This window comes from Pristis pectinata, chromosome 9 (assembly GCF_009764475.1).
Source record: "Pristis pectinata isolate sPriPec2 chromosome 9, sPriPec2.1.pri, whole genome shotgun sequence".
Taxonomy (NCBI): Eukaryota; Metazoa; Chordata; class Chondrichthyes; order Rhinopristiformes; family Pristidae; genus Pristis; species Pristis pectinata.
The window spans coordinates 34,470,192-34,487,963 of record NC_067413.1 but is presented as its reverse complement, the minus strand read 5'-3'; the positions used below and the strand labels follow the sequence as shown (position 1 = coordinate 34,487,963).

Below are 17,772 nucleotides of genomic sequence, written 5' to 3'. Positions count from 1 at the left end.
GCTTTGAAAAACAATAAGCTGCAGATGCTAGAAATCTGTAATTAAAGTAGAAACTGCTGGAAATACTCAGCAGGTCAGGCAGCATCTGCGGAGGGAGGAACAGTAAATGTTTCAATTAATGTGCAGTTTGGGGGTGCAAGTTTATCACAGATAATTGCCAAACTTAAGTTTATTGTCATATTCACAAGGACATGTATGAACAGGTGCAATGAAAAACTTACTTGCAGCAGCATCACAGGCACATGGCATTAGATAAGCAGCATTCACATGAAAAACATAACACAAACATACATTTTTGCAAGAAAGAATACAATTGGGACAAAAGAACAAAGTCCATTGTAGAGATGAAGTTACAATGAGATCAGATATGATCTTATTAAATGGCAGAGCTATTTGTCCGTTCCTTCTCCTGATTCATTTGTTCTAATGTTTCCATGCCCCTGTGCCCTCGACCTTCTGGTAGAGGTTACCTGTTTGGGAGGTGCTGTCGAGGAAGCCTTGGTGAGTTGCTGTAGTGCATCTTGTACATGGTACATGCAGTCACTCACTGGAGAAGTGTGATAGACAGGATGCCAATCAAGTGGGCTCCAGTGTCCTAGATGGTGTTGAGCTTCTTAAAGGTGGACCTGCACTCATCTAGACAAGGAGAAGTAGCACAGTAGTGCAGCTAGTAGTGTAGCACTGCATCACAGTGCCAGAGACCTGGGTTCAATCCTGACATTGGGTGCTGTCTGTGTGGAGTTTGCCCGTTCTCCCTGTGACTGCGTGGGTTTCCTCCCACATCCCAGAGCCATGTGGGTTGGTAGGTTAATTGGGCATTATAAATTTCCCCCAGTGTGTGGATAAGTGGTGGAATCTGGGGAGAAAGTTGATGGGGATGTGGAGAGAATAAAATATGTGATAAATGTAGGATTGCTGTAAGTGGGTGGTTGATGGTCAGTATGGACGCAGTGGGCTGAAGGGCCTCTTTCCGTGTTGTGCCTCTCTCTATGACTCAAACATTCCACCAAACTCTTAGACTGGTCACTGAGACATTACCAAACCCCTTTCGCCGGTGGGCATTGACTTCCATTTCTTTATATTACTGGATGATAACTGGCTATGAGAGTAAATCTTACCATTGTACAGTAAAACTCTGATAATCTGCTATCTAATTGTTTGGACATCCTGATGGTTCAGCATCTGGCTCATGGGGTGATGTTTCCCATGCTTCCCTAAAACTTACTGGGGTCCTGTTCCCATGCTCCTTATAAACTCACCAGGGCCCGATTCCTATGTTCTCTTTAAACTCACTGGGTCCCGTTCCCACACGCCTTATAAAGTCAGCGGGGTCCAGTTTCCCACATTCTCTTTAAACTCACCAGGATCCAGTTACCATACTCCCATTAAGCTCACTGGGGCCCAGTTCCTGCACTCCTTTTAAACTCACCGGGATTTGATTCCTGCCTATTTCAACTCACCTACATCCAAAAAAGGTGAATTCGAAGTGTGTTGGGGTATTATTAGGAAGAAAATTTAGAACATAGAACATAAAAGCACAGTACAGGCCCTTCGGCCCACAATGTTGTGTTAAAATTTTATCCTACTCTAAAATCTATCTAACCCTTCCCTCCCACATAGCCCCCCATTTCTCTATCATTCGTGTGTCTATCTAAGAGTCTCTTAAATGTCCCTAATGTATCTGCCCCACAACCTCTGCTGGCAGTGCATTCCATGTAACCACCACTTTCTGTGTAAAAAAAACCTAACCCTGACATCCTCCTTATATCTTCTTATCATCTTGTACACTTCTTTAAGTCACGTCTCATCCTCCTCCTCTCCAAAGAGAAAAGCCCTAGCTCACTCAACCTGTCTTCATGAGACATGCTCTCCAAATCTGGAAAATCTGCTGGTCCCAAGGATGCTGGATTATCAGAGTTCTACTGCAATTTGTGAATTTGAAATTAGTTTCAAAAGTGGTAGCACTACAGAGATGGCTGTAAAAGCCAAGTGGTCTAAGTAACGTGCCTTACAGGAAAGGAAACATAATGTCTTTACCAGATCTGGTCTATGTAACTCCAAACCTTGTGGTTACAAGACGCTGCCTTATGAAATGTATCTCATGCACCAAAGATGCTCAGAAAAACCATTCAGGACCACCTCCTGAGGGAAACTTGGGAAACTAGGCAATAAATGCTGGATTCGCCAATGACATTCTTATCAACACTCACTCAGGATCAGGTTTGGCCAGGTGCACTCCATTGCTCTCTGAGGGTCTGGGATACCTGATCCTTTGTACATTTCTTGAGCTCTTTTTTTTAATGTAGTGAGCTGCCCCAAGACACCACATTGCAAACAAGACGTATCAGTGAGCCAAGATAGGAGCTTCTAGGCAGCTGAACCAAACTGTGGTCACAGAGTAGACCTTAAGAATTGTCTTGAATGAGAAAGAGAACGGGAGAGGGTTGAGGGAGGGGAATGCTGTAAAATTGGCAGGACAGTCTTGTCTCAATTTATTGGCAAGATGTCAACATCGCCAGCAATGCCAGCATTTATTGTCCATCCCTATTTGCCCCCAAACTGAGTGGGCAGTTAAGAATCAATCATATCGGTAGGTCAGGGGTACAGAGCAGGTAAGGATGGCAAGTTCACACTCAGGGACTCTGGTGAACCAGATGGGCTTTTACAACAATCCTGTAATTTCATGGTTGCCATTACTGACACAAGCATCTATTTTTTTTAAAAATCCAGATCAATATAATTACATGAATGTAAATTCCCCAACTACCACAGTGATATTCCAACTCCTGACTCTGGATCAATGGTCCAAAACTCTGACTACTGTCTAGTAACTGAACCACTATACTCACCTACCATCTCCCACTGCACTGTTCAACGGCTGGGAACATCTTTCAATTCTTTAAATTAAATTTCCAATTAATCTCTTCCTTCCCCTGTTAAGTCTTTCTTCAAACATTTCCCAGCATCAAAAACCTCTGGGTTTAATCAAGTTATCCCATACTTACTTTGATACCTCTGTATAAGACCGTGAATAAAAAAAACTTCTCAGAATAGAGATTTATTTTAGTATGTCAAAAGCCTAGCAACAGAGAATATTGTCATGACAACATATTGAGATAATTTGTTGAACTAAGCTCACAGAGAGCTTTTCCTTGTTTGGTCCTTTGCAACTGTTGTATTAACGTTCACAAAGGATGCATTTTATGTCTCCTGAGTCCAATCTTCAGAGGCAGAGAATATATAGTATTTTTGGTGTGCGTTTCCCTGGTATTAGTTTCTGTGTATTTACCTCAAGCCAGAACAATGGTGCTATTTCACAGTAGTATTATGCATTTAAAATACCTTTCCTTTAGTTTTAAGAAACTCTCCTCAGTACTTTCATCCAACAATACATGCAAGGTTATAAGTAAGTTGTAAGTTGTTATAAGTGGTTATGTTGTTTTCTCTGAAGCTGTGGAGTCTAAGGAGAGATAGAAGTTTATAAGATCATGAGAGACATAGAATAGACAGCTGGTATCTTTTTCCCAGGGTGGAAATGTCTAATACTAGAGGGCATGCATTTAAGGTGAGAGGGGGAAAGTTCAAAGGAGATGTGCAGGGCAAGGTTTTTTTTTTACACAGGGTGGGTGCCTGGAATATGCTGCCAGGGTGGTAGTGGAAGCAAATACGATAGTGGCGTTTAAGAGGCTCTTAGCTAGGCACATGAATGTGCAGAGAATGGAGGGATATGGACCTTGTGTAGGCAGAGGGGACTAGTTTAGTTAGGTGTTTAATTACTTTGGTACAACATCATGGGCTGAAGGGCCTGTTCCTGTGCTGTACTGTTCTATGTTCTATGCTTTAACGAGCGTTCTGATTGCCCTTTACCCATTTGGTCTACAGGTTTCCCTTCCTTAACCCACCCACCCCCCCCATTCTGCAGCACTCCACATTGAGTTCTTGTTGGCCTTACAGTCCAATGGCGCTGTATGGAATCATTATTACCCAAAAGCCAGATAACCGTAGTAGTTTTACAACAAAGTGGAAAACCATTTGATCCACGCTAACTGAAACGGAGCTAACTACAAAGAGGCTAATCCCATCCCTCAGTCCATACACCTACAGGTCACACCCCATGAAGTAATTATCAGGTACATCTTACATCTGGGATCTCCACCTCCCTTTCAGGCTGTGAATCCCAGACCACCAAGGAGTTTTGGGGTAGAAATATCTCCCTAACTTTAATCTTTCTATGAATAAACCTTTGATCTGTGTTGTGGTTGCCCTCTCTGCTAAGGGTGTAAAGACCTTCATAGCCATCTGTCCTGGCCTTAGTATTTTATGCCCTTCATTAAATCTCTTCACAGTCTTACAAGGCAATAGTAAGGAAGATGAGTAAAAAAAAACTTAGTCATCTTTCCAAGGAATAGGGTGCACCTTGAGGAGTAAATACATTTAGGGAATACCAGGATTTCAGGTCTTGGGAGCTAATAGCTGAGTGATTTAAAATGAGGGATGTGCTAGAGACTGGAATTGGAGATGTATGGAGATCTTGTCCAGTAGATTGCAAAGGAATGTGTTCATGTGCATACAATGAAAGTCAGAGTGTTGGCAGCATACACTATTGTGGTAATCTCGGTCAACCTGTTGTGATTCTTCCTGAACAGGACTTGATGGTGAGAGTTGTAATGTCTTAGCCACTGGAAGGCAGATGGTACGTTGGCCTGTGTTAAAAGATGGCTTAAGTACAAGAGAAGAGGCATCTAACTGCAATTATAATGCATCTTACATCCTTCCAGCTAGAAACGAGGAAGGATGTAAGATGAGAGAGGGGAAGCTAAGGTGAGAGAGGGAAAGCTTAAAAGAGATTTACGAGTCAAGTATTTTACACAGAGAACAGTAGGTGCCTGGACTGCTCTACCAGGGGAAGTATTGGTTTATTATTGTCACTTGTACGGAGGTACAGTGAAAAGCTTGTCTTACAAACCAATCATACAGGTCAATTCATTACACAGTGCAGTTACATTGAGTCAGTACAGAGTGCATTGATTAGTACAGGTAAAAAACAATAACAGTACAAAGTGTCACGGCTACAGAGAAAGTGCAGTGCAATAGTGGAAGCAGATACTATAGCAATGCTTAAGAGGCATTTAGACAGACACATGAACAGGTAGGGAATGGAGAGAGATAAACCATATGCAGGCAGATGTGCAGTTTAAATTGACATAATGGTTGGGACACAGACATCATGGGCCAAGGGGCCTGTTCCTGTGTTAGACTGTTCAGTGTACTGTGTTGCACTGTACTGCTGCTGCAACACAACAAATTTCACGACATATGTCAGAGATAATAAACCCAATTCTGATTCTGTGCTCTATACCTGTCAGAGACAGAGCCCAACAAACGTTCAGTATATTGATTCTTGAGATGCAGGATTTGTCCTTCAAACAGAGATGAAGCAAACTATGTCTCTGTTCTCCAGGGTTTAGAAGAATGAGAGATGCTTTTATTGAAACATGCAAAGTTCCTGCAGGCTGTGACAAGGTACATGTGGAGTTGACGTTTCCTCTGGCTGGGGTGTCTAGAACCAGGAGCTACTGTCTCAAAATGGAGGATCAGCCATCTAGGTCTGAGATGAGAAGAAATTCCTTCATCAAGAAGAAAACAGGAAGTCAGCCATTTAGAATGGAAATGAGAAGAAATTCACTCACCCAGAGAGTGGAGAATCTTTGGAATTCTCTACACAAAATCTACTGATTTTATCTGGTGAACTACCATTATAATGCCCTGAGAATTTCCAGGTATGAGTTGGTGGAAGTAGACAAGGAGGTATGATGTTAAATTCAGCCTTAAATCCACATATGTTTGACAGAACAATCATCCTATCATCACTACCCAGGAATGGGAACTCTATTTAACAAAATGAAACCATTCCTTCACACTATATTCACCTGGTTAATCATTATGCGATGATTGTATATAGTCCCAAACATTGTTATAGAACTACTTCTATGTTCCACGAGCTTCTCAGTGAATGAAGGAATATGGGGATTGGCCATAAATGGCAATAAACAAAGCATGCTTTACTGCATGCTGCTCATGACTAGAATGTGAACCTCTCATGTCACCAGCATGCTCTTGGTGTATTGGTATTGGTTTATTATTGTCACGTCTACTGAGACACAGTGACAAGGTTTAGTTTGCATGCCACCCAGACAGATCATGCCATACATCGAGGTAGTAAAAAGAAAAACAGAAGGCAGAATTGTCATTCTCATTCAGAGTAACCTACCTTTTCCTACACACTTTATCCTCCAAGCCTTAGCATTACTTGCAAATGATTTTTCTAAATGTTTGTATTTTCAAACATTTCTGAAATGTCAATCTTCAAACAATGTCAGTAGTGTCACGATTGGTGCAAAATTGTCACATTAAGTGAGAATTTCTTTGAATTTGAAATACTTCCTATATCTGCTGTACTAAATGATTCTTGTTTAAAGTTCACATCGACAGTTACAACAATTGTAAACAAGGTGAGTGATTAACATAATAGAATGGTGCTTAGTTTCTTTTTTGTTTGATTTTTCAAACATCCAGTTGCATTCAGTTTCAGTATCTGTGTTGTATTAAAAGACATTGCATGTGTTTCAGGAACCAGCAAGGAGTGTGCTAATGGCCCCCACTACACACAAGGCACATCATGGAGCAGGGAGACAGACTGACGATAGTGCTGTTGTCCACTTCTTTAAGAACATGGTGAGACCTGTTGGTGTTTTTAGCGGGGTTGGGGGGAGGGATGTCTCCTGTCTTCAAGTCACATGTTGTCGACTTCTGCGGAATTAGATTTCAAGGGAGTGTTAATAACTTGGAAATGGTTTATTGTCTCCATTTCATCCAGTGACTAAGGACCAAAGGCCAAATGAAAGCTGCAGATTGCAAGATACTTAGGAACAAGGAAGGCTATTCGCCCATCCAGTTTACCTTTCCACAATAGCTCCCACTATTACTTTCCAAGCAACTCCAGTAATTCAGGCCCACTATTCGGGGAGAAGATCCACGCCAAGTGCTAAATCCTCCCTTTGTGAAATTGACTGTCCTTATCTCAACATCAAAAATATTCATCTATTACCATTAGCGCAAGTTATATATCAATCTGCTTCAGAAGCATCTTATCAAATCAAATTTGACAATAAGACACATTTAGGGCAGGTCAAAGGGTTAAGTGTTGAGAAATGTTTTGAAAGGAGAGAGTTGGGAGAGAGAATTCCATTGTTTGAAGTTGAGACAGTTGGGGCATCATTTTGGACAGTACCTGAACCATTCCTCTGGCACTGATTCACTTCTTGGCTCTCAGGAGGGATACTACAAAGATATCCAATGGAAGCTTCTTAAAATCTACCCTATCATGTCCCCCTTTGGATCTTATATCAATAAGATCATCCCTTATTCTTTTAAACTTCAAATAATATAAATCTAAGAATGCTAACAGTCTAGAACTAGAACTTCTCAGGGAAAGTTCTCGTTTTTAATCTGTGCCAGCTGGGACCCATTTTGGTGCAGTTTTGGATGTAACAGTGCAAGGCTTCCAGTGCCCAACAAGTTTTAAACTCATCTTTCATAAAGACAAGCTGCACCATTTGTTAAGTGGAACATGCAGAGAAAATTTCACCATTGCGTGGTACAACATGTTTATCTTGAATATAACTCTATTATTCTTCTATTCCTTTGTAGATGTCACCAAAGAAGGCACCCGTCCAACAGAAGGTAAACGATCTCTTCCTTCCTCTGTGCCTAGGGTTGGGCTTACGTAGATTGTGACAGGACCAGAACCCAAAGCATCCCTTTCCTCTAAAGGTCAGGAGAGAACATTGGGTATTTATATGGCTGTCTTCATTGGCTAAAGATGTGCAGGAAAGCAAAGCACAGGAGAATGAAGTGCACGAGTATGCAGCAGCCATTTTGAGTATAACAAGATCCCACCAACAATAATGAGAGAAATAACCAGGCATTTTTTAAAAATCATCTAGGAAAAAGTTTTGCAGCTTAGCATGAGCGCTCTTGCTCTTTTTTGAATAGTGTCATGTTATTTTAACTCCAGCCAAGGAGGCAGATGGGGTCTGTCTAATATGAGAGCAACAGGGTACCTCTCCCTCAGTGCCCGACCAGGAGCATCAGCTTGGATTGTGTGCTCAAGTCTCTAGAGACTATTGTCTCAGAGGCAAGAGTGCTGTCCACAGAGCCGGAGCTGATCTCGCAACAGGGCATCATTCTGTAACACTGATATCTGGGTCTGCAAAGAACATCAGTGGTAGAATTAATATCTGATGGTCACTCAGTGCCACATTGTTAGAGTTCCCTCAATGGTTGGAAAGCTTGGGTAATCTTGATTGTATTCTGTACCTTCATTGTTATGGGAGTTATGTCTCCAATTGTATTTGGTGATTATCATGGCACCTTTTCTCATCACTACTACAGGGAAAGTTCGGAGCAAGTAGAGCTATCACTAAATTTATTTGGGTAAGGTGCAAGATCTGCATTTTCTGCTGTAAACATAATAGTTACAATGGCTAACAATAATCCATCACCTGAACTGTGCTGTCAGCTTTATCGTTAGACGTTTCAGATCATTTCATCATACTATGACTGATGGCTGCTCATGATAAACTCCATTCACATACTTAGCTAACTCCATCGCCAGGGACTGAGAATGGTTTGGCCCAGTGTAGGATGGTGCTTTGTATCACGATGGTTACAAGTTCAATTTTCCAGTTGGTAATGATATTGAATGGCATATTAGTAATGGAAAACTTCTTGGTTATCCAATGGGCCCAAGTCGGACAAAAGTAAATCATTAACCCTCTTTGCGGTGCATGTGATGGTTACTAATAAGATAATGTTGAGCATGGAAGAGATTATTTCACCGTAACCCCACCTGGTAGAACTCTATATGGAGGTAAGCAACATTTATTGCTTCAGCTTGTGTTCATAGGATAAATGAATCAGGCATTTCCTGCAATTATTAAGTCTGGATGCAAAGTTACTGTGAATTAGGGGCAGAGTGTCTGCCAAAATCAATCAATTAATTAGAAGGTAGACCAACACATGAGGGGGGGAGGAAGAGAAGGATTAACACTGCTAGTGTGAGATGAAGCAGGGTGTAGGGGGTTCCTGTGAGACATGAACAACGGCAGAGAGCAGTTGGGGAATATGATCTGCTTCTGTACCTTAATTCCATCTTAATTTCACGTTAATACTCTGGCGCGGTGTTATTTCACCTCTTATGGCAGGTCCCTTGTTAATAGGATGTGCATCATATTTTCTATTTGGCCAGCCTCAGAGCGAATCATAAAACAAACTACCAGAGGAATTCGGCGGGTCAAACAGCATCCATGGAGGCAGAGGGATGGTCGACGCTTCGGGTCAGGACCCTTCACCAGTCCTGACGTAGGGTCTCGACCTGAAAGGTCAACCATCCCTTTCCTCCCACAGATGCTGCTCGACCTGCTGAATTCCTCCAGCAGTTTGTTCTTTGCTCCAGGTTCCAGCATCTGCAGTCTTTTGTACGTCCTCAAACTGAACAAGGCAGGAAAACCATCAACACACAGAAGGCTGGAGGAACTCAACGGGTCAGGTAGTATCTGTGGAGGGAAATGGACAGTCGACTTTTTATGTCGAGACCCTTCCTTAGTTCAATGAAATATGCAAGGAGACAAAAGCGCAGGACGATCAATGCTGGTTCACCACCATGGGTGGAGAGTCCACAGGAGCTGTGGTATAAAGCAGGCGGTATTGCCAACCAACTAAATTTGGGAGCAAGAAACGATCTCACTGGGTTGAGCAGCATCTGTGAGAGGAAAGGAATTGTCGACGTTTTGGGTCGAAGCCCTGTATCAGGACTGAGAGGGGAGATGGCCGGTGTAAAGAGGAGAGGGGGAGTGGTGAGACTATATCCAAGGTGATTGGCGGACTGAGGAGGGGTGAAAGGTGACAGGCAGGTTGTGTCAGGTAGGGGACGGGAGGAGGGGTGGAGTTGGGAGACAGTGGCAGGTGGATGATAGATGGAGGCAGACAGAGAATGAGAAAAAAATATTCAGAGTCAGATGGAGCGACGTAGGAGAGGAGGGGAAGGAGTGTGAAGGTTGGAGACAGCTGCTGGAGGGAGATAAACAGGAACACACTGGACAGTGCTGGACCTTGATGTCAAGGAGGTGATAATGGGAACCATTAGGGGAGAAGTGAATGGCAGATAGAACCAGAACCAGATGGGGAGTGGGGAGGGGATTAAACCATGTGTGCAGTGTGTCTTCATCCAAATGTTATTTGCAAGGTCCAATATTAAGTCCCATTGCAAACAGTGGAATCAACCATGAGGAACTGTCTATAATGAGTGGGCACCCAGACACTGCTTGCTCTCAGTATGATGCACTGAGTAAGAATCCTAGCCCTCAGTCTTCACCAGGAACCCAGCCCTAGGCCCTTGATGCCACTGACATGATCAAAATCTGTGTGGTGGGGCTGCCCTTGCCTTTTGGGTGAATGGTGGACTGTGCTGGCCAGCTGCCCTTCCTCCTGTGCAAGGATCTCAGCCTCACTAAACTCAGGCAGGTGAGCTGTGAGCCATGAAACAAGGCAGCTAGTTGGGAGCAAGACCCAGGGTAAAACCTGACCAGGGTAAATAGAACATAGAACAGCACTGCGCAGGAACAGGCCCTCTGGCCCACAATGTTGTGCCAAACTAATTAAACTAGTAATTAAACACCTAACTAAACTAATCCCTTTTGTCCTTATGTCTCCATTCTCTGCACATTCATGTGCCTATCTAAGAGGCTCGTAAATGCCTCTACCATATTTATCTCCACCACCACCCCTGGCAGTGCATTCCAGGCACCCACCACTTTGGATCAAGTAATATAATTCAACCCCTTCCCTCGTAGCCTCCAAAACTTTGGCTAGACAAGTATGAAGGAACTTGAATCATTAATGATCATCCCCTCCCAATCCTCACTCTAACTTTAACCATGGAATAAAATTACATAGTTTTATAATTGTGTCTGTCCCCCTTTTAACTTTAGCACACCTCCTAAGGGAGATTGGACATACTTGGTGTGAGAATGGGTTGTAGGATCTCACTGAAATACACAAAGTTCTGACAGGACTTGACAGTTTGGATGTTCCTACTGGCTGAAGTGTTAGGGTGGGCTGTTTAGGACTGAGATGAGGAGTAAGTACTTCACCCAGAGGGTGGTGAATCTTTAGAATCCTCTACCCCAGAGGCCTGCGGAGGCTCAGTCAATGAGTTCATTCGAAACAGAGCAACACATGAGATGTTGGAGGAACTCAGCAGGTCAGGCAACATCTATTGGAAAGAAATGGACAGTTGACGTTTTGAGACCCTTCACCTGGACAAAGATAGAGGGGAGATAGCCAGTATAAAAAGGTGGAGGGAAGGGGTAGAACAAGAGCTAGTGGATGATATGAGGATCCAGGTAAGGGGAGGTGGTGTTTGATAGGTAGATGGGGAAGGGAAGAGTGAGAATGGCCGTTATCATATTGCTGTTAATGGGATCTTGTTGTATGCATACTGGTTGCCAGAATCTGGGACGTGATAGGCCTGTGTGGCAAAGGGCTGAAGATGATGGAATCTGATGGGAGAGGAAGGCAGAGCATGGAATACAGGGAGGGAGGGGGGAGTGGGGGAGGGAGACCAGTGGGAGGAGTGTATGGGTGATGGGCAGATGGAGAGGGTGGAAGAAGGGAGAGAGACGGTAATAGGGAGGTCAGGTAGATCATTCAGAACAGAAGTTGAGAGAGTTCTGGATATTAAGGGAATCAAAAGATATCGGGATAGTGCAGGAAAGTGGAGCTAAAGTAGAAGATCAGCCGTGATCTTGATGAATGGCACAGGGTTTAAATGCTGTGTGGCCTTTTCATGATCCCAGTCCTGGTGTAGGTCACTGCCCGTCTCCTCTTGTGTCGTGACATAGCTCACTGAAGAATTCAACGATTCACTTCACCTTTGTCACTTGTTAACCCGCAAGTGCCTCACATGCTCCAAGTGCAAGGCTCTAGGTGTAAGCACTAACTACAACTTAAACCAGAAGTTAAATTGGTAATTTGGTTTATTATTGTCACATGTACCCTGGTATAGTGAAGAACTTTGTTGTGCATGCCATCCATATAGATTATTTCATTACAACAGTGCATTGAGGTAGTACAAGGGAAAACAATAACAAAATGCAGAATAAACTGTTAGAGAAAATGAAGTGCAGGCAGACAATAAGGTGCAAGGCCATAAGGTAGTATATTGTGTGGTTAAGAGTCCATCTTATCATACAAGGGGTCCGTTCAGTAGTCTTATAACAGCAGGATAGAAGCTGTCCTTGAGCCTGGTGGTACGTGCTTTCAGGCTTTTGTACCTTCTGCCTGATGGGAGGGGGGAGAGGAGAGAATGTATGGGGTGGGAGAGCTCTTTGATTATGTTGGCTGCTTTACTGAGGCAGCAAGAAGTGTAGACAGAGGCCATGGAGGGGAGGCTGGTTTCCATGATGTGCTGAGCTGTGTCCGCAGCTCTCTGCAGTTTCTTGCGGTCCTGGGCAGAGCAATGGATAGAGGAGATGTAGGTTTAGGGTGACATAAAAAGCTGGTCTTGGGCAGAGCTGTTGCCATACCAAGCCATGATGCATCCAGACAGGATGCTTTCAATAGTGCATCAATAAAATTTGGTGAGGGTCAAAGGGGACATGCCAAATTTCTTTAGCCTCCTGAGGAAGTAGAGGCACTGGTGCAAGTTAGCTGCAGGTGAAGTGGTACCAAGTGGGAAATGTTTGCTGCACCCTTGTCTGTAGCCAGGGGTAGCTTCTAGTCATCTAGAGGGACTCATGGTTCAGAGAGGTTGGGAGTGAGAGAGAAAGAGACAGACAGGAACAGAGAATCAAACACAATCAGATGGAAACAGAAAGACAGACTTGCATTTCTATAGCACCTTTCACAGCACCAGTTCATTCCAAGTATTCATGCAATGCTAAAAACAGAAACTGCAGGAAACACTCAGCAGGTCAGGCCTCATCTGTGGGCAAAGAAACAGAGTCAACCTTTTGGAATTGACAAAGGGTCTCTGACCTGAAACATTGACTCTGTTTCTCTTCCCAAAGATGCTGCCTGACCTGCTGAATGTTTCCAGCGTTTTCCGTTTTTATTTTAGATTTCCAGTTTTTCTGATCTTCACTTACTCATTGAGTGAAGCACCTGCTGTAACGCAGGAGACATGGCAACCAACGTGCACAGCAAGATCCCACTAATAAGCAATGTGATAATAGCTAGGTTGTTGATTCTGTCATGTGGTCTGGGGGAATAAATATTGGCGGACATCTGACCAACATAATATCCCTTCCCTCTCATCCTTCTTCAAAATGGTACATGGCATTGTTCTGATTGGGCATATGGGTTGACGGGCACCTTGGCTGGTTGTCTGGTCTGAAAGGTGACACTTCTGATGGCACAGCACTGCCCCTCAGACAGTGTGAGGCTCCCTCAGTACTGCACCAGTTAGCCTGGGCTTTTTATGTTCAAGACCACAGTATGGATCTTCACCCTGTGATTAAAATATCTGCTGAGTCACAGCTAACACCCAGCAGAAAGGGGGAGAGAGAGAGACAGACAGAGACAGAGAGGATCGAGAGAGAGAGAGAGAGAGAGAGAGAGAGAAGGGGGGTGGAGATGGAGAGAGGGAAAAGAGAAAGTGGAGGGAGGAGAGAGAGGGTGAAGAGGGGGAAAGGGAGAGAGGAGAGAAAAAAGAGAGGGGAGAGAGGTGGGGAAGAGAGAGAGAGGGAAGAGGGAGAGAGAGAGAAACAAAAGAGAGAGAATGAACGGCAAGGAAGAGGGCCAGGATAGTTTGCCAGGACTTGAGGGCCTGAGTTATAGGGAAAGGTTGGGCAGGCAGGGACTTTATTCCTTGGACCGTAGGAGACTGAGGGGTGACCTTATTGAGGTGTATAAAATCATGAGGGACGTAGGGTGAATGCACGCAGTCTTATTCCCAGGGAAAGGGAGCCAAAAACTAGAGAGCATAGGTTTAAGATGAGAGGGGAAAGATGTAAAAAGGACCAGAGGGGCAACTTCTTCACGCAGAGGGTGGTGCGTATGTGGAACAAGCTGCCAGAGGAAGTGGTTGAGGCAGGTGCAGTAACTACATTTAAAAGACATTTGGATAAGTTCATGGATAGGAAAGGTTTGGAGGGATACAGGCCAAATGCATGCAAATGGGACTGGCTTAGATGAGCACCTTGTTTAGCATGAGAGAGTTGCACCGAAGGGCCTGTTTCTGTGCTGTTATTACTCCAAGAGAGGCAGAGGAAGTCAGGGGCAGTGGTGGGTTGGGGGGGGGGGCGCGGAGGTGGTGGGAGGCAGAGAAAGAGAAGAAACAGCTGGATAGACAGAGAAAGAGAGGGAAAGTGTTCTTGATTGGGATCTGACTAATGTCAACACCAGTTGCCAGCAAGGTGAGTGTCCACAGTGCCCTGCAGCTCTCTGCTGCCAAGAGTTCCACCAAATCAAGAATTGTAGCAGAGTTTACAGAGGCTAATCAGTTAACCTCATGATCACAGAGCCAACTAATTGCACCTCAAATGAAACTCTTATGTAATCTCAACCCACACATCATGGTGCATGAATAATGCATAATGCTGTTGCTAATGTTTTATGTGATGTACTTTTATTCAGTGTCATAATATATTTTGTTTTAAATTGACATAAATATTTCAGTGATACAAAAAATTAAAAATGCAACTCTTTTAAATGTTTATCTTAAATTGCCTTGCACTGTGCCTATGACACCAACCAGCCAGTCTTTGGTGGTTCCTCCAGATGAAAGAGTGAATTTCATAGAGTCAGAGATGTACAATGCAGAAACAGATCCTTCAGCCCACTAGATCCACAGTGATCATTGCAGCCTTTTACCTGCACTGTACAAATATTTATCTATTTTCTAATGAAAGGGGAAGTTCAGATCAAACAGTATCGAACGTGTAGATGGGCGAGTCTGCATGGTTAATACTGTGACACAGTGTGCACATCACATTCACTCAAGCTTTCCAAAATACTCATAAAGATCACATTTAATTTGCTGAATGTAGCTTGTGAAATTTTATGGTCAATGTTGGACTTGTTAATCATTCCATGGTGTTTGTCAAGTTTATTGTCATAGGCATACATACACAAGGTTTAAGGGCCATGAAAATTAGCTTTTTGCAGCAGCAACACAGTACATTACAGACATGACAAACATAAGTTACATAAACTTAAGTTAACATAAATTATACATAACTTGCATGACAAAATAAACATAACAACCGTGGTGCAAGTTGAGAGAGGGGAAAGAAATATAGTCTGAGGTAGTGTTAGAATTTTTCAGGTCAGTTCAAGAACCTGATGGTAGGGGGTAGAAGCTGTTGTTGAACCTTGAGGTGTCTTCAGGCTCTTCTACCTGCTGCCTAATGGAAGCATCAGGAAGAGGGCATGGCTCAGATGGTGGGGATCCCTGATGTTGGATGTCGTCTCCTTGAGGCATTGCCTCTTATAATGTCCTCGATGGTGGGGAAAGCCGTACCTGTAATGGAACTGGTTGAGTCCACCACCCTCTTGTAGCCCCTTGCATTCCTGTGCATTGGAGTTCCCATACGAGGCTGTGATGCAACCAGTCAGAATGCTTTCCACTGTACATCTGTAAAAGTTTGTTAGAGTCTTCAATGACATGCTGAATCTCCTTAAACTTATAAGAAAGTAGGGGCGCTGATGTGCCTTCTTCATGGTTACATCTGTGTGCTGGGCCCAGGATGGGGCCTCCGAGATGTTGACACCCAGAAACTTGAAGGTGCTCACCCTTTCCATGAGTACTGGTGCATGTTCACACTCTCACTCACTCTGGCACCTCCACTATGATTCTGCCAGTATCTTTTACTACCATTTGTTGACCTAAAGGTTCTGATTTCCTTCTGGGATATCATTAGCATTGAACATTAACATGGAGTGATCATTGAAAATCTTACCAGCACACATGTTGCAATTAGGCGTTCAGGAGCAGGCACCTTAGTCGATGGAATGAGGTCTTGCTAAAATTCATGCTTGAAGCATGTAGGTCAACACTTCCAGAATTTCTTCCTGGAAAATCAAATTTAAAAATATGCAAGATTGTTGGGCAGTCAAAGGTGAGGTGGATCTGTCTCTTGCTGGGATGGGTGGGCTATCAGGACCAGTAAAGGAAAACAGAGCAGTATACCCCTTAAGTTATCAGATCTAGTCCTGGAACTCACATGGACTGATTCCCTAAAGATACTTGCTGCTCTGCACAATTCTGGATCTCTTTCTAATTCCCTCTTTCTGGAAATGCAGACGTTCATCCAGCGCACCAGCTGGGGAGCATTCCAGAGGCTCTCCACTCCTGGGAAAGGGTAGACTGACCAAGATTGAGTTAATTCCCATTCTTAGCTCTAAAGCATAACAGTGACCTTGATAGAGATGGTTGTGAAGTTGTTAAATGACTGGTCTAATAGCAAGACCTCAGATTAATTGATCTATAGACAAACCCCCATTGTGCCAGATGGAAAATTCAAATTTAAGTAATTAAACCATCTGAAGTTTCTTTATAAAAACATTGGTATCAATTATTAGGCACAAAACAACTGGACTGTCTTGAAAACCATCTGATTCACTTCAAGAGAGGAAATCTGCCAGTCAAAACTATATGTGACTCCAGACTCACCAATGCAGTCAACTCTTCCACTGCCTCAGGCACAATTAGGGATGGACACTTAACACTGGTGTTTACAAAAAAACTCAGATTGATTAAACTGTGTCCTTCCCCATCTGTTAAACCAAAGAGTCTGAAGTTGTAAGAAACTACTTTGAACAGGTTGAAATTCATAAAGACTTAGCAACCAGCAACAATTTTTACCTTCTCAAATGATTATATGGCAAATGATAACTTGCAGTGGAATTAGCTAAGCATTCCTAATCACCACCATCTCAGGTAAACACACACCTGGCCAGTGTACACATGCTTGCAAATTGAGTTGAGCTCACACAGAGCATGGCCATTAACTTTAAGATTTATCTACAACAATATCTTAAGGCAAACAGTTTCTAGGAATGAGTTGGGTCTATGCATGTTTAACGCATCGCATTGGTTTATTCACAGGGTACTGAGGGACAGAGGCCACATTACGCTGCAACTGGTTCGAAGTCAAAGGAGGCTTATAAAGGACGAAGAGATGGAACCCTGTCATCTCTTTTCAAAATGGTAACAAATGAAAATTACTTCTCAGCATCTATCACAAAACAGCTGGCATTCGTGTAGCAAGAGCAGGTTGGAGGAATGTTCCGTACATACTCGTGGACCTCCAAGCTGATTTGTTGTGGAGGTAGCAGTTTGCTTCAGCTCCACGATCAGGCAAGCCTTCCAGGTTTGTTACCTGGTTGTCTGTACCTACACACCTGTGGTGCTGCTGTGCACGAGTTTTTCACTGTACCTGTACCCCACCATACTTGTGCACGTGACAATAAACTTGACTTGACTTGGTTGGAGCCAGGATGTTTCTCTGGTGCCAGATCAGCAGAAAGCTAGGTTTAGGGTTAAGGAGTAGAAGGCCCAGAGGGGATCTAAGGAAGAATCTTTTCACCCAGAGGCTGGTTGCAACCTGGAATGCACCACCTGAGAAGGTGGTGGAGGCAGAAAGTCTCATAATATTTAATAAGTAGCTAGGCAAGCACTTGAACTTGCCAAGGAATTATCATAGATAG

The 17,772-nt window shown here is 43.5% G+C and overlaps 1 protein-coding gene across 2 annotated transcripts in view; it reads left to right on the top strand.

Moving 5' to 3' along the window:
• The window catches only part of LOC127574147 (myelin basic protein-like), a 156,148-nt gene that overhangs the window by 133,006 nt on the left and 5,370 nt on the right, over positions 1–17,772 (top strand). The window contains exons 6-9 of one of the 2 annotated variants that reach the window (XM_052022896.1): positions 6,631–6,735; positions 7,711–7,743; positions 8,455–8,496; positions 17,171–17,272. In XM_052022896.1, the coding sequence (XP_051878856.1) occupies positions 6,631–6,735; positions 7,711–7,743; positions 8,455–8,496; positions 17,171–17,272 (282 nt within the window). The remainder of the gene's footprint in view (positions 1–6,630; positions 6,736–7,710; positions 7,744–8,454; positions 8,497–17,170; positions 17,273–17,772) is intronic. The other variant, XM_052022897.1, reaches the window with a different exon arrangement.